Source organism: Ricinus communis, chromosome 10, assembly GCF_019578655.1.
Source record: "Ricinus communis isolate WT05 ecotype wild-type chromosome 10, ASM1957865v1, whole genome shotgun sequence".
In the NCBI taxonomy this organism is placed as follows: Eukaryota; Viridiplantae; Streptophyta; class Magnoliopsida; order Malpighiales; family Euphorbiaceae; genus Ricinus; species Ricinus communis.
In genome coordinates, this window is record NC_063265.1 from 5,527,033 (window position 1) to 5,553,375 (window position 26,343).

Here is a 26,343-nt window from a genome sequence, read left to right on the forward strand (position 1 = left end):
AAATCTTTATTTTCTTTTTTTATAAATTTATTTACTTATTATTATTATTACTAACTTTTATTCATTATCATTTTTCATTCATCAAATATTTTAATATTATTTATATGTTGATATAATTATTAATTATATTATTGTTATTAATAACGATGGAGGAATCAAATTTTCTTTTCCTTTTGATTATTTCATAGGTTGTTCAAATGGTATTATTTTATTTAGATTATTTTATAGGTTGTTTGGATAGTGAGAAAATGAAGAAAATAAATACATTTTTAGTATTTTTAATTTTATTATTTGATTTAATTAATTCAATTAATTTTAATTTTTTATTTTAATAAATGCTAGATGTTTTAATATTATTAGTCATAATATGATGATGTGGCATATAATATTAATATGTATTTATATAAAAAAAAAATAATCAGTTAGGTTATCACATCAATTTTTTATTGAGCTCTTAAATGGAGGCTGGCCGAAAAAGATTTAATGATATTGTTTAGTTAAAATTTAAAAAAATTAATAATACAAATTGAAATTTATAAATAATTACGATGCATACATCAAATTTCAAAGATGGCTAGTGTAACTTATCCCTCTAAACCATAGTGTTTGGAGAGACGATGCTAATAATAATAGATCGCAAGGAATGATTGAGTTAATTGAGGAGAACTACTTTAATAAGAATATCCTAACAACTTTTTTTTTTCAATTATAAAAAATATATATATAACTAAGTTTTTAAGAAAATATTTTAATTTATTATTTTTTAAATGACTTAAAAGCCATATTTTTTAAAATTTAAAAAAAGAAAAAATAAGTCTTATATAACTTTGAAGTATATTTTTCTATTTTTTTAGATTATATTTTTTTACTTATCTTTCTATTTTATTTAAAAGAATTTACTTTGAAAATAAAATACAAAATAAATTTAAAACAAATTAAAATAAAAATTATTTATTTATGATTTAAAAAAAAATATATAGAAAGTAATATTCTATGGAATGAACTTAATTATATTAAGTACGGTCCTCATGGAACAAAGCGAAGAACAATTGATGAAATTAGACCTAATTGAGTAATCAATGATACGTCTTCCTAGGATAAGTAAACAGATGTTATTCCAACAACACCATTTTCAAACGATTACTCTTTTTATAATAAAATAATTATAAAAATATTTAAATATAAAAAATAAAATACTTATTTCAATTTAATAAATTTTACTATATTACATTTTTATTTTTATAATTTTTTTAATAAAAAATACAAATTATAAAAATCAGTCTACAAAAAATGACCAATTTGAACAAAAATAACATATTTTATTATTTAATTATAAATATAAACTAAGTTTAAAATTTAAAATTTTTCTTTTTCAAATATGGTCATTTAATTCGTCTAATCTAAGACACCGAATCAACCTAAAAGCCCTATGCACATCCATCTAATTTAAGAGTATTATTCTATCTAACAAAATTTGAGTGTATTATTAGAGATAGCGTCTAATATACATTTTATTTCCTTTTCTTTTCTTTTTTTTTTTTAATTTCTGGCACGACGCAAGCAGTTTAGACATTCGCTTTGGTGGGATCCATCACTATAATAGAATCCACGAAACTTTATAATATAAGTTAAGTTAAACTAAAATAAATAAACAAATAAAACATCTAAAATGGAGACAATGAAGATATTAAATAGAGGTAAACTTTAAAACTGGAAGCAAGTTTTAAAAAAATTATAAGGACTAAAAGCACATTTACCAAATTTGAAAGAATTTTAAAAAAATTAATTTCAGGGTCCACACGTGCAATTGCCCGATATGATACAATTAAAACTGTAGAAATTGATGAAGCTCTTCCAATATAACTTAATTAATATTTTTCTTTCTTTCTCTTTTATTACATTCTTTAGTTTTTTCCTTGGTGTGTCTGAAGCAACTGTGTCTGCATCTCCTAAATTCAACCTCGTTTATTATTTATAATTCTAACTAATAGTAATATTTGAATATTGCCGAATTTAACTCAGTATTTAAATAGAAGAGGTTTTTGAATTACTGTTGATAATCTTCAAGCTAATTATTAAATTAATAAAATAAATTGATAATCGGTGAAAGAACTAGTTATTAAAAAACATTGGATGGAGTTGTCTCACTACTCGCTTCTTCGATTGCTAAGTCAATAAAAGATTGTATGTATCTAATATGTTGTGTCTCAACCCCTTATATAGGGTTACAAGTCTTTTAGTCCTACTAGAAATAAAACTGTATAAAAAATTTCATAATTTTGTAAGGATTAGTCTTTTTGTTCGTACGGTAATGTCCTGGGTTTGATCAAACTGCCCAGGTAAAGTCCAATTATGACTTGATTTTTCTAAAGTTGCAGTCTTACTTAGACTTGGACTTATATTTTTTAGGCTATCTTTATTCATTGTATGATGCTCGATTATCATAAATGAAGATATGGAATCAGTTTTAAAAGTTGTGGCTAATACCGACAATCTTTATGAATAATGCCCTTTTTAGACCTTTCACTCAAAAGAATGTTAAATAAACTCTTTGTAATATGCATTATAAATTGCATTAAAACAAAAAACGCTGATAAGACGTGACGTAGGAATATAAACTTTTCTAAGAAATATTAAAAAATGGAATACTAATGTTATATTTTTGGTTGAAATTTACGAAAAAATTTATTTTATTTAAAAAAAACATAAAAGAGAAAGTAAAATAAAAATATTAAAGTTGAAAGAGATATTTTAGTATTATAGAATATATTGATTAACTAATGTGGATTTATTTAAAAATTCTACATATTTTATTCGAATTTAATTTAGTTATAATCAATTCCACACAAATTTAATTATAGAGTTCTAAATTAACTGTTATTTTATTTAAAATATATAAACCTTTAACTTTATAAATAAATTCTATAAGTTTTATAAATTTTAACTAAATAAAATGTAAAAGTCCATTCACTTATATTTTGTGGACCACAGTTGGTATATATAGCGATTTCAATATGATCGAAAAAGGATGAACAGTTGAGATTGTGCAAGATTAAAATATATCAAAGGTTGGTAGAATGATTAACAAGCAATATTAGGTTACTAATTATAAATAATGAAATGTAATTGGTTCATGATAGTTGTGTTGTTAATTAATTAACGATGCCAATTGACAAGAGCATGATCGCAGCAGCAGCCTCTAATTTTCAATCGTCTAAGGTCGTAGTCAAGGGTTGGTAAAAATAGATATGTAATGAGCCATCATGAGTTCATAGATGTTTAAGCAACAAATTTCTCTTGTCATTTCTACATGGAAAATTAAAGGTTATAGAGAGACCAAAATTAAAATGGAAAGTTATCAAACCTCATAGAAAGGTTCTTTTTCTAGTTCAAAATTTCTCCTCTCTTTGATGCTTTTATATGTATAAAGATCCATTATTTATTGTAGATCCAATAAGCTTAATTGGAGATCAGAATGCCGGAAAAATAATTAATAAATATATTTGATATAAAAAATAAAGATAAATATTAAATCGTAATTATATAAAAAGTATTTTATAGTAATAAATTATATATCGATTTTATAAGTGTCTTTTTATAAATTTGATTATTTGAGTTTCAGATTAAACTCGTTAATTATTCTCTTCACCATTTTCATCATTTCCATTAAAGAAGAATTATATAATTCAGTCAAGATTGACTAATAAATATGAGAAAAAAAACTCACTGCTGAACTAAAAGATAATCATTATGAACAAAATATAATATTTTGATAAAGAAAAAGAGGAAATAAGGCTTAAATTCATCTAATTTTTTATAAAAAAAAAAGACAGAATCTAATTATTATATCTCTTCTGAAAAACACTTTATCCGAGAATTTTATAATTTAAAAGAGATAGACAAATAATTGTAGCATTTATAAGAAATTATACCTAAACTATAAAAGATTCATATAAAAATAATCATAATACTCGTAGGAATATAATGGCTCTAAAAAAATCGTTTTATTTAAAAAATCAAGTTGATGAGTGAGAGTGAAAAAATGTTATTCCTTCTCTAAAAAAAGGGAGTTATTCTTAATTAACGTTTTCATCTACTAATAGTAATAGTGAGACCTTTTAAATTTTGTCTCTTAAAAGATTAGACGAAATGAGGAATTTGAAGTATATTTTATATAATATTATTTACATTTTATACATTATCATAATAGTTTGTTAAATAAGATAAACATGGAAAGGTATATAAAGTTAAATTGTGTAATTACAAGCACAATGGCACAATTAATATATGTAAACATTTATAAATAAAGGTTGTTAATTAATAAAATCAAATCTTTTACCTCTTTAACATATTAGTCCTATGTCCTTATCAAAGTGTGATTAGTAGATTAGGAACTCTTTCTTATCTTATTTGGTGTTGAATTTAATTAATAAGGTAGGTGATTAAGAATTGAACTCTCAACCTTTATGTTGTACAGATTCATTCTAATATTGTATTTGATAGATATTGAAGTCCTAAGATATAAGTAACCCACGAATAGTTTTACTTAATTTCGGATTAAGAATTCACTTAATTTCTTTCTTTTAAAAAATAAATAAATAAATCATTAAAAAGAAATTACCGCTGCTTTCTCGTATATATGTAAGTTCTTCAATAAGGCTGCATCGTCCAAACCAGCAAAATCTCTCACCAAAAACTGCTACGACGTAGTAGCGATTAGAATTGATCTAATTCACGAGATATTGATCTTGAAAAACAACATAGTAACTCCCACGGAAACTCAACAAAACCCAAAAAAAACAGTAACAAGCATGTGTTTTAAATTTTATATAATATATACGTTTAAAGGTTTCAAATAAGATTTTATAAAATGTATGGATTTAACTTAAATTTATTGTTTGGCAAATAAAAAGGTGATCTAAATTAATAAATTTTAAGAAATCTTTCATCTTTTAAAATTTATCATCATTTAGGGTCTTAATTCCTTACTTAGAAAGTGAGAAATTTTGAAATTTACCATTTTAAAAGAATAATAAATTATTAATAATATTTTCCTATTTCAATACTGTCTTTAATAAGTTTATATTATTTTACAATTATTCTTTAACTTTAATAAAATATCATTGATTTTATGTTATAAAATTTTAAAAATTGATAATTACACCTACAAACTTAGTCTAGCAATAACTAATATCTTAATTTAAATTTATAATTTTGAGTTTTTATTCACGCATTCAAAATAAAAAGAAAATCATGATTCTGTATTAAAAAAAAAAAAGCAAAAGATACATAAAACCCCTTCATCTATTTAGAAAAAGCCAATAAAGTCCTTATTCTTCATTTTGTCTCAATCCTACCCTTAACCTTATAAGAAAAAAAATTAATTAAGTTCAAATTAATAACAAAGTTAAACCCAATCGTTAGTAATAGGACTACTCAAAATACTAGCCAATCATATTAGAACATTTATCACTCTTTTTTATTTTTTAAGAAAGTAAAAATAATGACATTAAACTCATTTAATAAAAATCAAATAATAAAATCAAAAGATATTAGATTAGTTAAAAGAAAAATGTCATTTACATCAATCGGCAGACACCGGCATACCACCGCTAAATCCTCCACATATCGCTTCTTTCATCTTCTTATTCTTCTTCTATCAAGTAGAATAATATTAATCAACAATTATTCTTCTTCCATCAAGCAAGACAACAAGAAATGAAACAAGAAAAACATAATTCAATCAAATTCAAACTAGAAAACCAAACATCCCAGCAACAATCATCAAATTCGAATAACACATCTTTTGTCAAATTCAATTCAAAACCTAACATCTTAACTTTCAATTACAATTTCAATTTATCAAAATTGACTAGAGCAAAACTTTGATAGAGAACTTTACCGATAAGAACTCCACATCAATTACCCACTATCATTGCTTCCTCCACTGCTACTGCCATCGCTACCGTCTCGCTCCTCTCTCTAAATTTACAATGTCAAACACTCAATCAATCACAACTCTCAACGTATTAAATCTTACCATCTCGAATCTCAACTCATTAAACAAACAAGTTGCTGCTCCGGTCAATTTTGATAAAAGATAAACAAAGAAAAAGCATAAAAAAACTGAAAAAATATTAAAAAAGAAAAAAGATGAAACATGAAGCTACCATCGCCATTTATTAGATGCTTTGTTTGTTCTGTGGGAAGAAAACAAGAGTGGGCAACGACGGCATGATGGAATTTTTTTGATTGTTCTTTTTTTATTATCATTCATATTGTGTTTCTTTTATAATTTTTATATTATTTAAATAAGCATTTTTTCTAATATTTTTAACTTTATTTATAGGAAAATAGTAAAAAGGAAACAGGTATTAGCTATTTGGGTTTAATTGAGCTTTATTACAAAGCTTTAGGTTGTAATTGAGACAAAAGAAATGATAGTGTTTAATTGGCTTTCCTTGAATAGGTGAAGGGCTTTTTCTACCTTTTGACAAAGAAAAATTAAAATAAAATGACGCTAAATCTCAAGACAATTGAATTGGAACAGTTCAAATTTGTTATATAGATAAACTCTACATTGTTCGAGATGCTACGCGACAAATATGAAATAAGAAATTACAAGAAAAGGTTAATCATTTGATAAAGTAGTGTCAGCAAGCACAAATTTAAAGTTAAATGATTTGTCCCTGCTTTTGTCATTTTGTATTAACCATTACTATTTTACTAGACGTTACATATTTTTGTTAGGACAAATTCAGTTTATTTGGTTTCTGTTCATCTATTGGATTTCAAAGTATCCTTACTCTTATTTTATCATCTCTTAGGTCTCTGTTTTGAACGGTGTGTGTGAATAGCTAATAAAATCGTCAAACTATGTTTAGTGACGCAAGTCCGTTAAATAGGAAAATATAAGTCAGCTAACAAGTGTCAGTTGTTATAGTATGATGACATAACATAACATAACATAACATTTAGATAATATAAATCGAGTGTTCTGAAGTCCAAGATTTTTAGCTTTTTTTTTTTTTGGAGTAAATTTGAAATATTATTTTATACTTTTATACTTTTTTTAGGTAGTCTTATATGTATTTAAATTAATAATTTCATAAAATATTTACTAATACAATTATAGAATTTATAAAAATTTATTTTAAGTTTGACTAAAATTAAAAGTTTTAATAATTTATTATAATAAAAAATAAATATCACTTATTATCCTACACAGCAAATAACCAAGGACAAGTGTCTAGACGCGCATATCGTTCGTGCATATAAGGATTTGATTTAGAGAGATAATAGAAATAAGAGTAAACTAATAGGAATGGGAGGAATTAAACCTGCAAAATACAGGGACGAAGCAGATTTTGCCTTTTTGTTATTCAATCATTATATTAAAATGAAACAGAAAAATTATTTTTGCATAAAGTCTTAGTTACTAATTAGATTCTGAATTTTTATATTTTTTAATAATTTTATAATCTGTCCATGTCCACAGGAAAAGATATAGACAACCCCCCCTCACCAAGCGGCGCTAACGGCGGTAGCACCTTTTGAAAGAGGCAAGAACTATGCATCGGTTGAAGATTGCAGAGACAACATTGCAACGTTGATTAGAGATGATGGAGATGGCAGTGTGGTTGGGGAAAAAGAAGATGGAAGAGACTCTGGTAAATAATCTTTTTTAAAATATAAAATATTAAAGAAAAAAGAAAAAGCTATGGCGGTGGCGATTATGGTTAAAGAAGTTAAAGAATCGCGGTGCGGGTAAAGTAGGTAGAGCAAAGATGAGTAATGACTAGCATCAAATGAGTGAAGACGACACGCGTGCTGATTGATTAAGGTTAAGGACAAATTTGTTATTTTTATTTAAATTTACAGTCAACTATAAAAAATATTTAATTAAAACGTGTTTTGTATGAATTTAATTCGTCACCTTATTAAAAAGACTTGGTCAATAAAATCACGAAAAAAAAGTATAAAATAATATCCTATAATTTTGAATTTTTATGCCAAAAGAATTATAGCTTTTTTTATAAAAAATAATTAATATCTTTAGATTTCTATAATTTTATATTAATAATAAAATCATATATTAAATAATTTAGCATATAACTAATTATTATTAGTTTTGTTATCAATAAAATAAGATAATTTATAAAATAAAATTATAATACTTTTATGAGTATTTTATGATTAATTTGATGATAAATTACATATAAAATAATTTTATCACTGAGAATAAATATTATATTAAATGTAAGGCTTCCAGTCCGAATTGGGCCTAATCATCCAATTTTCTAACTTCATTTTTTCGAACTGTGGAGTCTAGCAACTCAAAACTTAACTGCTAATGTTTCTATTATGATCCAACTCTTAGACATTCTGCACAATACTGGTAAAAAAAGATAAAGGTAAGTAAAACTGAATGAGAAAATAAATAAATAACAAAGAGGAATGAACAATTATTGAAATAATTACTATACCATTTTCGAATACTTCTCTGATGAAGAAAATACTACTATTATTTTGAAAACAGATATTTAATAAAATAAACATTTTAGCTGGACAAATAAAATTTTATTAAATTAATTAAATAAAGAATTACTTTCTATTTATATACAAAACTGCAAATGATTTTCTGATCTGAAATTAAGTAACTGTATAATTTTGAATCCATTCTGAAAAATATCCACTACTAATTTAAATTATAATATCGTATCAAGAAAAACCAGTAACAAATAAAATAAATAATTCGGTCCAAATCAATATACAGTCGTAGATATATACTACTGATTACTGACAATTTTGAGCATAAAGACATCATATCTAACAGTTTAAAACTCAAATAACTAATCATGCATGTATAGATAATAAGCCTCTAAAAAGCACTGTCTAATATATGCTCCAAAGTCAATGTGAGTGCTATGCGCTGTTGCAGTACCGGAGAGAATGAAAGAAAATTCCGGTTTATTGATTTCTACTAGTCAAGATATACTTTTACAAGACTCCAATGGATTTGTCCAAAAAGTGCTTGACCTAGGAGGAGGCCCTCAAAGGACAGCAAGATTTAGATTTAGTATTTCAAGACTTCCAATGTGGGCGCAATCTAAAGTTGCACACTCGGATACCACAATTAATGCGGCTTTCACTTCTCCTGTGGTACTTCATGATTGATCTGAATACTTGAATATGGAGAATTGACAATTTTCTTTTTCACTGGTATCATAAAAAATAAAGTGATCTGCATTTCAAATTCACAAAAGATGATATCTAACTTAAAAGTCATCATGTTTCACTGTAGCATGTTATTTAATATAAAGTTCTCAGGATATGAGGTTCAACAGATAAAGAACTTCCCCATTTAATCTGTTTGCACAAGTCAGAAAGTAGTAATTTCTTTTTGCATATAATGCACTTGTTAGTGTATTATTGCATTTTTTGGACTGTGACAATCCATTATATGATGTTAATTCCACCAAAACCAAAAGTTTTAACAATGCAGTTATACTTACTCTACAAGCATACATCAGTTTATTTAATCAATGCAAGCCATTCAGAATTTCTGTTTTTTTACTGCCTCGCTTTCTAATGTTGCAACACCCACAAATTTCAGAAGTTGTAGATAATATGCATTTGTTTTTAGTTTTGCTTGCTATTTGCTCATTGATACTTCCTTCTATGAACACCAGCTGCAACAGAATTTAGAAGAAAAAACTTTCTCCTATTATCAGTGATGGTGGGGAATATGGTCCTTTCTGCCATGAAGCTCAAATTCCGGACAGCCTTGATGTTCGAGGCAGCCTATCCAGAAATTCTCATGATAATGATAATAACCCAGCTTCACCAATGTCTCAAGAAACTTTTAAGTGAGTGTTCCTCATTGTTATTTATTAACTGTCTGGTGAACATTGCCTCACTTTTGTGTGTTGGCTACTTCTCCAGGGACAAGAACTGGCTCAACGTTTACACAGTATGTCTTGATCTACTTGATTCCCCAGGGGCAAAGCCTTGAACGGATCTGAATATTCCGGTCTTGTCGTCCAATTTGTGTAAGATGGATAATAAATGTTTAAGTAACAAGTTATGCTGAATTATTAATTGACTAAATATAGTGTGGAGGATTAGAATGATCCTTTTTCAAACTAAGTTTATTCTAACTTCAATGGAAAATACTTTCATGTTTAAGATTTAAGGATATATTAACAATCAAGTTTGCAATTTTGAGACTTCTGTTTGCTTTATTCATGCTTCATGGGCTACATCTAATATGCCCTTAGTATCCATCTGGTGATTGGAAAATTGCAGCTAGTGTGATTTGTCTATCTATTAGCATAATCTATTGTATAACACGGCAGTGTAATGCACTAAACATATTACTTTTTGAAGCACTTCAGCATCGTGAAATAGGTCTTGACTCAGTATTTTTTTCTTCTTCTGGCTTGGAGTATTGAAATCTGACGATGATGAAACCCACTTTGATAGATCTTCAGGAACTCGAAGATCTGCAAATTGGACTGTTTGCATTGGTGGTGGTTTATTTCGTATCTTATCCGAATAAACTGTCTGGCATACCAATGAAGTTGTTCAAGAGGTCGTATCACTGAATTATCAAACATCGCTCTGTCAAGCTTTTAGCTTTAGCTTCTGTAAAATAAATACCGAAGGCAACATTTTGTAGATCATGGATAATCTTTTGGCTTGTTATACTATTTGAGGTGAACCTCCATCAGTTTTTACTTTGATAAGATTGGCTATGTTAGTGGGAGGTTTAGTTTACATTCTGTGTAGAGATGAACCTCATGTTGCCTGTTCTCTTAGATAGAGAAGAGAATGGCCTCTTGGCCCATTCTTTCAGTATTGCATGCTATGTTGAGATGAACTCTGCTTTTGCTGGGAGGTTTACTTTGATTTGCTTGCTCACCGTTGCTGGTTGTTGTAACCTAGTCCTAAACGGCCGTCATCCTTTCTATATCATAGTAAAGCTGGTTGAGAGTGGTTAATTTTGAAGTTCATGTCTTTCCATTTTCCTTTTTTCCCAGTTTGCTGCGTGGTAATATTATCCTTTCTATTTTATTTTCACGTAAGCTGCCTGATATGCAATTCTTGTGTGCTCATAGTGCAATGCCAAGCTTCCATTTCAGGCTAAATAGTAAATAAAATCGCATTAGGACTGTGAATATAGGTTATATGTTATTCGGCTCAAAGCTATTGTTCATTCTTCTCATGGCTTTTTGTTTCCAGCAGTACAAAACAGAAACCAAATACCAAAAATGGTGAGTGCTCCTCTGGAAAAGCATACCTAGTTTTTGATGATGAGCATAGAGCCCCTTCAAGAAGACCTGCTACTTCCAATAATTACGGTTTTATGGGTAATTGTGATGATGGTTTTGGCATGCATAATACAAGAATATGCCATAAATTAATTTCAGATCACATTGAAAAGCAACTGGATTTGCATAAATCTGGAAGCCAAATGCAGAAAGTTATGGAAGTTGATTACTCCCTTGAGAAGTATGAAGACCTTTTCACGCAGCAGTTTGGCAATTTATCAACAAGCTGCAAGGTTCGTATCCCGTCATGCAACATACATACGGATGTGATGCAATCTTTATTCATTTTGGAGGCTGGGGATTTTCTTTCTCTTTCATTTTCAGGAGAGAATAGACGAGAGAAATGTCTTCAAATAATTTTAATATTTTTTGTCAAGATATTTGGTGTCTTTTGAACGGTAAGGCTTTTCTTACATGGAAAAGACACATCTTTTTTTATATCACTTTTTAGTAAGAAATGAAATATTCAGGCATTTGATGCAGATAGTTTTCGCTCTGTAATAAGAATCGTTGCAAACTATTAAGGTGGCAGTTTATGCAGTTCTTCAATTTTCTTAATTGGCTCGCGACCTATGAAATTAAGTAATTATTTTTGCATCAATATCCCATAACCATGGTACAGTACAATATTTTGCTTACTTGTAAAGGACAAATTTTTTGGGTTTTTGGAGAATCAGAGTGCAGGAAAGAAAATTGATTGGAACTTACTCAAATAGAGTTGAATGGCAGACTAATGCCCGAAGCAGGAATAAATAAGATATATCATCCTAGTTTGTTGACCCAACTAGTTGGGAAATGAAGCTTTATAAAGTATTGCAGTGAATTTATTATGTAACATCTTCTTTGCAGGTGAAGAGAAGTAAATTATCAGTGGGAAGAAGGTATTCTGCACGATTTACTGTGCGGTGGGACTATCCTGGAGATTGCAAGAAACTGTTTGATACACCAGCCCATGAAGTAAGTAAAACCCTGAAATATGGGGGAAAAGCTACACCGTGCACCACCTCGGGGAACCCAGAACTCCAGAATCTGGAAGAAGAGCAGGAGACAAGTTCTTCTAAACAGGTTTTTCATTTGATGTTGCATAACAAACTCATGGTTCATATTCTTTTTTCTGTCTAAATTTACCGGAAGTCTTCTGAATCAATCTACACATTTGTTTCCATTTAAGCTACATTATGGTTGGATATGGAATCTGCACCATTATACTTGTCATGATAGATGAGAAATTCTGGTGATCTTAATATTTTTCTCACACCATGAAAACAGCTTTCACAATTCATCTCATATTCATGTTGCTAATGAATTTTCCATGCAGGAAGTGAAGAACTCCATACAGAATCCAAGTCATGCTCTACCACAAGGCGAATCAACTAAATGTGTCCTTGAAGAACATTTTTTAAACATCAGTTTAAAAGAAGCAATGGATCAGAAGGAGCAGATATCTGAAGGAAGTAATTTGCAGGAAAGAACGATTACATGCATGGAAGCATTGCTCCAATTGGACGCCGCTGCTCAGAATGTTCTTAATTTATTTACAGAATTAGGTACATTAGTCTCTAAAGAAGAAATTTCAAACGGATCTGGAGCTAAGTTATATGATGAGGCTGACAAGTTACTTCCATCAATTGCTGGAAAACTTAATGCAGTTGCGAAACTGGTGCAATGCAGAAACGACTCTAAATTCAGCAGTATGGTGCAGGTTTCAGGATTCGAACCTCGGTTAGAAACATTTGCTGAGAATTTATCAGAAAGAGTCATGTAGATGGTAAAGAACCTCAACAAGGACTTGCTCGTTTTCCTGACAAGCAATAAATTGTAAATACCAACCTTTCTAACCAATGTAATTCTACTGCTTCCATTACTTTTTTTTTTTTTCTTGGGAAGTAGCAGTAGGATTCTGTAATGAATTCTTACAAGAAAGTTGTAAAAGCAATGTGAGCTGAACTTTCAAGACCTGAATTCTCACTAAGATGCAGACGACATGATTGATGTGTGTCATTGCCCATACTTGTGAGTCTGTGACAAGATTGGACCAAATAGAAGAATGGGCTAAAGTTCAGAATAAAATTTCTACATTATCACAGAAATAAGTCCAGTTCTCTGATGGTATTTAGGGCCCATTATTAGCCTCATGAATTATAGGCATTGCTTCTTTAAATGTATGAGAAGTAATAAGGAGGAAACGATCCTGTAGCACTGAAATCAACAGGCCAACCAAACTTCATCTAAGAAAAATTTCTACGAAGGAAGAAGAAAATTTTGGGCCTTTCTTGTGTAAACACTTTTATTTGTCATGTACACCCTTTCCTTTTTCAACATTTTTTTTTTTAATATTCTTTCCCAACATAGTTAATGCACCTATCTCTGCTTTTAACATTAAAAAAGGAAAAAAGAAAAAGAGGAAAAGGGCAAAGACAATCTTTTCTTCTTCCCCCCCACACCACATTCCTTATGATTTTTGTGCAATTCTAATATAAAATCTATGGGCCTAAGCTCCTAAGCTTTTCTCTTCTTTTGGTGAAAATTTCAAGGCATGTTAGTAAATGATGAAGCTCTCTCCTATTACTTATATTAACCAAAACAAGAGATATGGTGGAATATTTGTAAATCCCTAAGAAGGTATGACTGAAAATTATGGTCTTTGTATGTATACCTTTGTCTTTGCTTTAGCCTTTAGACTTTAGTAACATGACAAACTCTAAATTCTCTTTTTTGGGATTCCTTCACTCTACAAGAATAATTACATTGTAATTTAGTTTTCTTTTCTAAAGCTATGAGTAGCTATTGCAACATGGAAATTTTAAGGATTAGAACTTGCCCATGATAAACCTAAAACCTACCTTATGTGTGTGCCTTAATTGCCAAAGAATTAGACTAATCACGACCATTTTAGACTCTAATTAAGGCACTTAGGAGTAGCTAGGAACATAGGACAGAAACTCTTCTAGAAGTCATAAAACAAACTATCCCAAGATCAAAGCACCATAAAAATTGATCAAAAAGACCTACTGGCTAGAAAACACATGGCATGAATTCTTTCTCTTTTTTTAATTTCACCAGTGGCAGTAATGCACTGAGAACTTCCCCATGATTAATCAAGGAAAGTAAAAAGAGTCTACTATGAACAGTAAAATGATAAAATAAAATCAAGAAGAATAAAGGGTGCAAAATGTGAAAGAAGTATTGCAAATAGGAATGCTGGGTCCAAAATGGAGGCTTTGTTTAAAGTGGACTATATCATTCTATGCATTGTTTTTGGATTGGGAAAATAAAAAGCCTCTGATTAATATGTGCTGTATGTCTCTGTGTGGGGTAAAGGGTTCAATTAGATTGTCCTTTTCCATCCATATTTCTTTTGTAATGATGGGTTTATCTCTTTTTATATTTTTCTTTTATTTTCTTTTTGTAATGTGTGTATGGGTCATATATTGATTTTTCTCATTTATATATGATATTCCAGTTTCTTTTTTCTTTTGAAAAAAAGAAAAGAAGAAGAAGAATTTGGTGAAAAATAACTTTTATGTATCAAAATGTTTCATGCAATAATGGATCATAATGGTTTAGGGTTATAATAAGACAACATTATTTGAAATAATGGCTTTGGCGAAATTTGTGGAATCTATTGGGTGCGCATGTTCATCTTTGCATAATTATTTGCTTAGCATAAGATATGGTAATAACGGTGCCAAACTAATTTATCTCCAAAATCTCCATCTTCATCATTTTAAAGCTACTCAGCTTCCCAACTTGTACCTGTCATTTCTTCCATTATGACTAATCTTTCTTCTTCTTTAATGAAATTAACTGCCATTGTCAAATTTAATATTAAAATCTGATATCTAATACAAAAAATGGAAAAAATCTCCTCTGCATCATCACCAGTCAATCTCAAATTTGAATAAAATTAATGTTGTTGGATATGAAGATTTGGACTGCAGATTTAGATTATAACAAATGTCTTGTTTGAAGATTATTATTACATGTTTGGTTTTAACTTCTTCTTTTTTCTCTTAAAGAAAGAGAGAAAAAACTGAAAGACTAAATATTTTCTATTGTTGTTTTCAATGAGAAAATGACAAAATAATAAAGAAAAGAAGGAAAGCTCATTCTCACTGCATAAAAGCAATTCAGAGGGACAACAAAACTAGTATAGTCTGACTACAGAATCTTCAGTTGTTCACTAAAGAACACAAAAACAAGCTTAAAAAATTGCCTCCCCAAATCTAAAACTGTTGCTATCCTAATCTTTGCTTGCATGCTTCAACAGTACTAATCAGCTCCCCTTTCCATGTCATTACTTGGAGAAAATAAACAAATAATAATAAATTATATGACACAGCAAAAAGAAAAAAAAAAAAGTTTCAGATATATATATATATATATATATATATAATCTTAGGCATTCTGTTTTGGTTGTGAATACCCACTTTATTATCTCACTTGTGATTGAAAATCCTTCATTTGATTATACTATAATTGTTATGGATTTAGTGTTTCGAGTGTCAGAAGTATGATTCAGTAATATTGAGTATAAACCTTGATAATGTTACATCTCAGACTCATATACTATAAAGTAAACTCTTCTTCTTCTTTTCTTTTCATTTTTTCCTGAAGAAGCTTGTACTAGTTTAGCAATTTTTAACACAATGACATATGTCATTCATGTAATTGTCAAGATTAGTGAAAACATAAAGAACATCAAGAAATAGGGTTTCCCAACTCAAACAATTTATAACATATAATTTATAATGATTGATTGGAGAGAGACATTGTGAGGGTGAAATTGTCTGGTGTACATAACTTTTGGTGGGGACTATGTTGGGACTATCATATATACTATCAACATGCACCCCTATTATGCAAGAAAAAACATATACACACATCATTGGATGAACCCATTTGAAATCCAAAAAAAAAAAATCTACATTTTGTGTTTCTTAGTGGAGAAAAAGAAATTCTTTTTTAAAAACAAAAAAAAACAGAAAAGACTCGGAAAATATAGTTCATGGGGCCACAATCCACTTGAAGAGAATAATTGTCTCAAATCTTTTTGTTTTCTCCACTTAAAAACTTTATAGTATAACAAAATATCCCCTCAAGATGTGATATAGATGTAAGAATAATATGAAGAAAACAAAACAAAACCAAACCCTAGAAAGACAAATTCTATAGATAGAGAGAATTATATTTATTTACATGTGAAAGAGGAAAGACAAAGTCTTAACCCTCTTATTCTGTTGTGTAATAATAAAAAATTTGGATAAGAAAACAAAGAAATAAAGGTAAAGGTTTCAAGACAGAGGTTCACTTTACGACTCAGTCCATGCAGAAATATACACTCACTATAACATCAATTTCCCCACCACCACCACAACCACCACCACCACCACCACCAAAAAACACCATATCTCTCTCTATAGTCTTCTGTTGATATTAAAAGAAAAAAGGGCATGTGAGCATGGAAGAGAATTGTGTTATGGAACCCTCGTGATGTGCAACCGAAAGAGAGGATATGGGATGGGGGTGATGTGGACCCATTGCAGGCAAACACATCAAATTAAAACTATATATGTATGCATAAATACCCCACTCATTCTATCAGAATTTTCTCTTCTTTCTGCTACTCGTGACTCAGCGGCGGGTCTCATCATCATCGTCTATCGCCAATTCACCATGCATACCACTCATTCAATCATTCTTTTTCTTTTCTTTTTCACAGTCCAATAATATATAAATAAATTTTATAAATAATTCGGACCGACCAACCAAGCGACTCGATATTATTTTTTTCAGTTTCCCATCAGAATATATATTCAGCTGTATAAGGCATAGTCTATGAAATCGCATGACTCGTAACAAAATATAACAATTGAACCATATGTAAACAAATATCCACCAAAAACATCATGGAGCAGTGGATAAAAATTAAGATTTTCTTCTTCTTCTTCTTCTTTTAATTTTAGTGAATATGATGAGGATGTAGAAAGCCTTTAATATACTCCATGAACAACATGTGACCAGAAGAGAACCTCATTAATTAACACATGCACATATCTGCCTGCACTTCTTGGATTTACTGTCACATATGGATGGCAACAACGTGTGCTTCTTTTTCTTCTTTTTAATGATGCAAACTTCTACTCATTCTTATTTACTTCATGATTCACCTTTTTATTTATTAACAGATTACACATAAATCATTCATTAATCCAATTACAATCAATTTCTAATATATATTTATAGCACTACTAATTGCTTAGAGTTATTATTTACTTATTTATTACATTGGAGTCCTAGAAAGAGGGTTCGAGTCTAGTGGTTGGTGAAATTAAAATACTATATATAAGTCGCCAACTGTAAATAAGAGTTGCACATTAATTTCTTTAGTAAAATATTCAAAAAAAAGGAATTGAAATTAATTAATTTTATTTCTATAAGAAAAAGGGCCTTTTGTTTAATTAAATTTCAAAATTGCTAGACTTATTCTCTAGATTCAATTACACTGAATCATTTCTTTTTATAATTATTTAGTAAGTTTTAAGAGGTTCCACATTAAGCTATTTCCTTATTTAGCATTGATCAAATCAAACATTTTATATTCAAAATATAATATCCAGTGAAAGGCAAAAGGAATGTGATGAAAAAAGTAATCAATTACTGGAGCAATATGAAAATAAGATTAATAAGTCAACTGCATCTTACCTATCAGATACCAAATTATATAATTAGCCTAATAGATTTATTTTGTACTGTCCATATGAAAATTCAGTGCTGATTTAGACACAACTCAGATTTATAATAAGTGTGCTGTAAAGCATATAATAAGACAAATAGTTGAAATGTGAACAATATGATTTGGTACATTGCACCAAAGTTAATTAATTTCATCTTAATTTATTAAAGGTGCAATAATACTTTGTTTTTGGGACACCCTAATGGATTTTGATAGACATTTAACAATAAAAACTCCCATAGATGGCTTATTTATAGTGACTTATATTGTAAGATAAACGTTTAACATCATACTATTAATTTGCAAGTGATTCTAGTTTATTACAGATGTATAGTTACGATTGGTTTTACTAGAACACTACTATGGCATTATAAGGTCTATTTTTTAATTATATAATAATAAATTGATATTATTTTAGATAATTTATTGGTCTTCCATGTTCTTTTACTAATTTAGAATGTGAATAAATTTAAACATAATTTTTAATTATGTATACTAGTCAAAATTATAGAATTATTCTAATGTACCATATGCATACGATATCATATAAAAATTAATATTATTTTAATTTTAATAATTTATTAACATAATTAAATACTATCAGTCAATTATATATAGTATTTATTTATTAATTAATTATTTTATTTTATTTTTGTTTACTAATAATTTCTTATTTTTAAAATTTAATTAGTGATACTTAATAATTATGAGATTCATCTATACAATTTTGATTTGTATTAATAATTAAACATTAATTAAACATTGTATATGAATTCATTGACAATCTATATTAGTAAAAAGATGTACAAAATAAATTAATTATTTAAACTAATATTGGTTAATTATTTATAATTAAAAAAATAGACTTATAATGATATAATACTACAATAGTACTTTAATAAAATTTTAGAATTATATAAGTGAATTCCATAGTTGTCAAGTATTATTGATTAAAATTTAAAAATAAAAAATAATATATTTAGTTGATTGATAACTGTGTACTATATATAATTGATTAATTTAGTATTTAGTTATGTTAAAAATATTATTAAATTAAAATAATATTAGTTTTTATAGGTTTATATGGTATCATAATAATACATTAGATGGATACAATAACAATTGATATTATTTTATTCTTAATAACTTATTAATATAATCAAATATTAGATTATATAGTACTTAATTATCGACCAATAAAATGCATCATTTTTATTATTTATTTATTTATTAGTATTTTATATAATAATATTTGATAATATATTTTTAGAAAGTATATGTTTTATTTTATTGTGTTAGTATTTTATCTTATTAATTTTATTTATGTAACATAATAAAATATTAATATATTTTATTTCTGATGCTATTATTTCAGTAACAAATTTAAAAATTAAATTAAAAAAATTAACTTTAAATTTAATTATAATTTATCATAAATTTTATTTAGTCTAGTAAATAACATATAAAAATATTTTTACTGTACTTAGATAAAAATATTTTCACAATAATAGAAATTGAAATTAAAAGTTAGATAAAAATACTTTTCACAATAATAGAAATTGAGATTAAACAAAAATATTTTCCCAATAACTTAAAAAAGAAATTGAAACGGTGTAATATTAGGCAGCATTTATATCATGAAATAGAAATATGAACAGCGCAGAAATCAAAAAGGGCGGAGAGTGAGGAGTGAGAGAAGAGAGGAAAGGCCACACGTGGGAATACTAAATATACAGCTACCAAAATCACGTGCATCAGTTCCATCATATACTATATAATGTACTTACACGCTACTGTCTGTCTACATATCCTTGTTACATTAGAGTGGAGTGCCCCTAGCAAACACCTACTCATTTCAGGACACGTGGGACTCTCCTTCCTCTCTCTCTCTCTCTCTGCGTATATATATATGTCCGTAGGAAGGTGCCGTCTGCAATAATTTATTGAAAATAAATAATTATAAAAATAATATATAAATTTAATAAAATTTGATAATACAGCATTTAAATTTTAAAAATTATAACTTAGTGTATATGATTAAAAATTATTAATATTTAAATAAATATATATCTAGTCATTTATATAAAAATATTAAATAATTAAAAAATAGTATATAAATTTATTAAAATATAACAATCAAATATTTAAAATTTTAATAATTAAAATTTAATATATAAATTTAATAAATATTTACAATTTAGTATATATATTAGGTCAACCTATTACTATAAATATCTAAAATAAAAATTATAATTACTAATACATTTGTTTATAATAAATAAAATATTATTTATATAATTATTTATAATTATTATTTTTATTTATTAAATGAAGAATTTACTCTGCATGTGAATATTATCTTCACTATTTAAAATCTAATGACATCTAATTTTTTATATTATATATATATATATGATTGATTCATTTTTAAATATTAATAATTTTTAGTTTTATATATTTAATTATAACTTTTAAAAATATAAATATTTATTTATTAAATTTTAGTAAATTATTTCATTATTTTATAATTATTTTTAATAAAAATATTAATATAAATTTTATATAATATTATTATTGACCGGCTATATATATTTAATTGTAAATATTTATTAAATTTATATATTAAATTAAATTATAATTTAAAAAATTTAATATTTAATTATTAAATTTTAATAAATTTAAGCACTATTTTATAATTATTCATTGCGAGAGAGCATTTGTCGTTTGGACAAGTTTACCTGGACTGACAAACTAATGACGTGTTTGTTGCTTCAAATGCAACCAAAACCAAAAAACTTACATGTATTTCGGACTTATACACGTGCGCACTCATTTCTTCGTTATTTTATTTTATTTTTTCTAAATTTTTATTTCCTTCTAATTTTGTTGGACAAATGCTGATTTTTTTATTTTTCTTTTTTCTTTCATCTTCATCACTGGATTAAATTAATTTTTAAGATGAGTTGCATAACGAGTTCCAGACATTTTATGCAACCCAAATATGGTAATGTTTGATAAAAAAAAATTAAAATTTTTATTTTATTGAATCATTAAGATAAATTATAACTAACTTAAATTTATTCAATTTTGATAGATTTTATAAAATGTATTTCAAATTTACAGAGTTATTTTCATTATTATAAAAAAAACATTCCCAATACTTTCCTTTACCTTTCTTTTTCTCTTTTATCTGATTTCCCTTTTACTCTTTCTCTCCTTTTAAACTGTTGCTCAAGGAAAAAAGGAGAAAATCAAAGTACTAGAATAAGAAAATGCATTCAAACTAATATCTAATTCATTTTCCATCATCTTTAATTTTTTATACATAAACTTTATTTATTTAAAATATACTTTTATATGCATATATGTAAATGTTCATATATTATAAAAAATTCTAAACTATAAAATCTAGTTAGCGTAGTTTTTCACAAATTAAAATATAAAAGTTAATTTTGTGTTTAAACATAATATAAATTCGTTTAATTTGAATGGAATTTTTACATTTGTTACATAACAAATCAAACTGTAAAATGATTTATAAATAAATTATATAAAAAAACTATCTGCTTTGAGTCCTGCATTCTTAATTTATGGGACTTAAATTTTTTTTAGTATATGTATTAATTTTGACACGTAAATTTTTTATTTTGACATGTGTATGATTTTTGACATATAAATTCAAGCTTATGTGTAATTTTATAATTTTGTCTTTTAATTTATTGACTAATAAGTTACAAATCTAATTAAACATTGACTCTAATATTAGAAATAACATATTTATTATATTTAAATATTATATTAACTAATAAGTAGTTTCATAATCAGATAATAATACTAATTCTATTTTAAAAAATAACATATTAATTATATTAACTAATAAATTAATTTTTAATTAAATAATAACTCTAATTAAAAAAACATCTTAAATTATATTTTTAATATTATTATCAATAATAAATAATTTTTTTAATCATATAATAAATTCTTAATTCTAAAAATAATAATATCAATTATAATATTAAGTTATATAATACTAAAATTAATTAATAAATATTTTAAAAATAATTTTTATATTATTGTGCTAATAAAATTTCAAAAAAATTAACTACATTTTATTATTTTTTAAAAATATTATCAGTTAATATTAAAAATTAAATTATTTATTAAATTATATTTATTGACTTAATTCTATAATTAAAATAATAATAATAATCATGCAAGATTTAAATCTAAGTAGTTCCATTAGTTATTCTAATGTGTCTATCTTTTTATTTATTTATTTCATAATAATCTCATATTTGATGGGGATGCATAACTCATGCACTAGCTCGTGATTCGTTTTTGAAGTATCATCCTGCTTCTTTAGCTCATGGCCTTAGAATCTCCTTTTTATGAGAAAAAAAACATTCAAGAAATAAATGTTATATTAAACATTATAAGAATTAAGTTCTATTAATTCTTACCCAATATAAAATGTGATATCATATTTCCAATCAAATTTCTCACAACACATCAGTAATAATAATATATCAATTTATAAATTAAATCGTGATATGCTATATGCTTCTTCAATTTATTAATTTATAATATTATCTCTTATAAATCAATATTCTAAAGAAAAAAAAGAATAGTATTTAATTTTATTAGACTCAAATATCTTTTGACTTTTTATTTATATGAGATGTGTTATCATTAATACTGTAAAAGAAATGTGATAAACTTTTATCTAATAAATGAGAGATTCGCTAAATCGAATTTGTGAGCTACATCTAAACATTTTTTGTCAAATTTAAGATTTCAACTAAATATAAATACAAAGTTGATGCCTCATGCTTATTCTAAAAAGAAAATTACAAATAAAATTCCTAATTGGTTCTCTGTAAGTTAGTAATGTTATCACAGAGCCCAAAAATCAGAGGAAGCTGGCTTTGGAATTAGTACCACATGTTTGGTTCTTCATAATTATTTATTTTCCTCCTTTAATCCCCTAAAAATGATACCTTAAGTTGGTCATAATCGTAGTCCAATTTGCTTTGGGGGGATAATTACACCCTCATGATTGTATGTTGTATCGCAATTAATGACTCAAAAGTAAGTCGGCAAATAGAAATTATTATATAAATTAATTAGCTAATTATATTTGTTGAGATAGGGCTCCTTTTTCATTAATGTTCAATTTTGCGTGCAAATATGTAACTTAATTTGCAGAAGCTGTCAAAATCAGCATGGTGCGTGCATTGTTTTACATATATTCGAAATATATTATATTATATGATATTTATATTTTAAAAATATTTAATATAGCAAAGATTGAATTTATAATTTTAATTAAATTAAAAAATATTACCATCTCATTTATATTCTTATATTAAAAATTTAATTTAGCTTGAATTAATTATTATAATAAATATTATCAAATTTTTTTATTATTTTAAATAAAATTGACCAAACTCAAATGGTCTATACTAATATGTATTATTTAATGTAAATAATTATAAATTATATAAAAATAAATAAATATTTAATTATATCTATGAGCTATTCAAATCGAATATTATAGTAGACAAACTAGACTTAATTTATTAGTCAAAATATCCAAATTTGAGCTAGTAGCTCTAAATATATTAACTTATTTATATCTTATTCATTTTAGCTTATAAATTGGATTACTTCGTTAAAAGAAATTCAGATTTCTCTATTCTTAGCAAGATTGTAAATGTGAAATGGGAATATTATTTTCTTTTTGTTCTATAAATATTTTAGAAACTAATATTTAAAATCTCAATTTCTTCCGCTATAAAAATTAATATCATATTCATGAATGAACTATTTATTCCATAATAGAAATATTAAAATTTTTTGTAATAACTTTTATATAATTTTGATAAATAAAACTGTAATTGAATTTATTTTGTAATTTTATTTTTTTATTCAATTAAATAATTTATTTGTCTGATATTAAAAATGAACTAAATTAATTGTAAAATAATTAAAAATCAACTCAATAAAAACTCGTACAAATTTAACTCTAATAATTCAAAATCGAGCTTATTATATAAACTAATTAAATTATCCCTTAATTAGAACTCGATTTATCAAAACTCATGAATAGGCCTTTCAAAAATAGCCACCAAGTATATATGGCTCTTAAGCGAAAGATAAAAAGTCGAAAGACTTTTTTTTTTTTCTTTTTCCAAAAGGATAAAAATGAGAAGGCCTTTGCTTACCAGTGTACTTACACTTAAAATCTTTGATTACGATTTTTTAATAATTTAATAAATCTATTTTATGGGATACATTACTGTGGTTTTTGTTTTATAGCCAAAATCTTAGTATCATTAATAAAAAAAAGAGACAAACATAATAATTTTATTGGATTTATTTTTCTTCTTGTATGAATTAATAAATTTCATAGTTGCTTAATTAATCCTGAAGTCTGAAATTCTTCTATTTAGAAAATTAATATGAATTGATATGGTAATGAATGTGTTATTTCTATATGATTAGACAAATTCATAAATTGTTTCTTATTTTTCTTTCCTTTTTTCACATATCTATATATCATCGGTCACATACTAAAACTAGTAAAAAAGATTTATATATAATTGAATTATTTAAAAATTTAAAAATTTAATTATAAAATTCGGAAACTTATCTATACTATTTCTATGGAAAGTAAATAGCAAAGAAAGGGTTAGGCTCGTTAATTTGTCTCATAAGTTTAATTCATTTAGGCACTCCATGGTTAAAGAATATATAGTTAATAATAATGTGAACACAAATGAATAAGGAACTAAAGGCAGCATACCTTTTAGAAACACAACACAAAATGTATCATAATTTTCAATACTGGAAAAACAAACACTGTGTTTATATATAAAAAGATGGGTGAGTTTTCAATGGGTAAAAAGAAAACGAAAATTTGGAAAGAAAAGCAATTTTTTTTTTCCTTTTAAAAGGACAATTCAAGCTTTTAAGCAGGCATTGATGTAATTCCGGGACGGAGTTTTTGAGCTCAACAATTAAGTTTTCTTTTACACAAAATTAAAAGCTCAAGTTGAATCCTTACATTCCACAAATAGGAAAAAAAAGAAAGAAAAAGAACAAAGAAGGGGGCAAAACGACAAGCAGTTTGCGTGGGATGAGAGTTTTGGGTTTTGCTTCTTTATATATATGTAGAAGAAGAAAATGGAGATGAAGAAAAAGAGCAGTATAGTGTGGGTGAAAGGGAGTGTACAGAAGATGTGCAATCTAATGGTGAGACATACCCAAAATAATTCCAAATGACAAAAACCCATATAACAGTTTCAGAATGTTTCCAGGAAATAATAATAAAGCCGGAAAAACAAAAGGAAAAGAGCAAAAAAGAAAAAGGATAGAGAGAATGTGAAAAAGAAAAGAAAGAAAGCGAAATGTGAGAAAAGAGAGTCGTAAAAGAAAATTTCAATTTCTTTTTTCTTTTTTCTTTTTATCACCACCGTCTCCCTCTACTGATGGCGTGGTTACCTTTTGCTTTTCTTTTTTTTTTTCTCTTTCTCGACAGGAATCTTTGAAGATTGAAAGTGTTAAAATTTTATAGAAAATGAAGAAAAATTAAAAGGGTAAAAAAAATGAAATATTATTAAAGGGAGAATTATTGCGATAAAAGAAAAAAAGAAATTAACGAATTTGGGCATCCCTAACTCGCACTTTGTTTATCTATTGCCTTATTTGCCAAGTGGCAGTTTGGCTGCTGGGTTATGCTTATCCCTACCTCATTGCTAATTCAGATTTTTTCAAGCCCAAGCCCTAAAGGCATCACCTCCATTTGTTACTATTATTCTCTTCTGTTGCCGCTGCAATTACGCGACACATGGAATTATATGTCACTTCACTTTGTTTATTATATTTAAAAAGTTACATAAATAAGATTATTTTTAAATATAATCAATAGTATGATATAAATAAAATATAATATTATTATTATAAAATTAGTTAATAAATAATATATAATAGATTAAATTTATTTAAAATCTTTTCTACTTAAATAGGTTTCTTATCTTATTAAAATTGTACCATTCAAAATGTATAGATTTTATCCGATATCTTAATCCGACGGTAAAGGAAATCATTAAAATAAATTTAACCTCTGATAAGCTTTAGGTTAATAAAATAATCTTGAGTAGGCCTTAAACTTGAGATGCTCGTGGCTGGTGTAAGCAAAACCTTATGCAGGACAGAGACGAATGAAGTTCACATTGACAAACAGAGAGGGGGAGGATAGTACGGTGATGG

At 26.6% G+C, this 26,343-nt stretch overlaps 1 protein-coding gene and 1 long non-coding RNA gene across 2 annotated transcripts; one reads left to right on the plus strand and one right to left on the minus strand.

Moving 5' to 3' along the window:
- Positions 1 to 5,455: 5,455 nt before the first annotated feature.
- LOC125368664 lies at positions 5,456 to 6,573 on the minus strand. The gene is made up of 2 exons (XR_007214386.1): positions 5,903 to 6,573; positions 5,456 to 5,656 (listed from the first exon to the last, which is right to left on the minus strand). It is a non-coding gene; the product is annotated as an uncharacterized LOC125368664 (long non-coding RNA).
- A 4,220-nt stretch (positions 6,574 to 10,793) lies between these two features.
- LOC112537084 lies at positions 10,794 to 13,377 on the plus strand. Its single transcript, XM_048380341.1, has 4 exons — positions 10,794 to 10,900; positions 11,245 to 11,566; positions 12,183 to 12,398; positions 12,652 to 13,377. Exons 1-4 carry the CDS (start codon positions 10,794 to 10,796, stop codon positions 13,096 to 13,098), a joined length of 1,092 nt encoding a protein of 363 aa, XP_048236298.1. The 3' UTR covers positions 13,099 to 13,377.
- Positions 13,378 to 26,343: the final 12,966 nt, after the last annotated feature.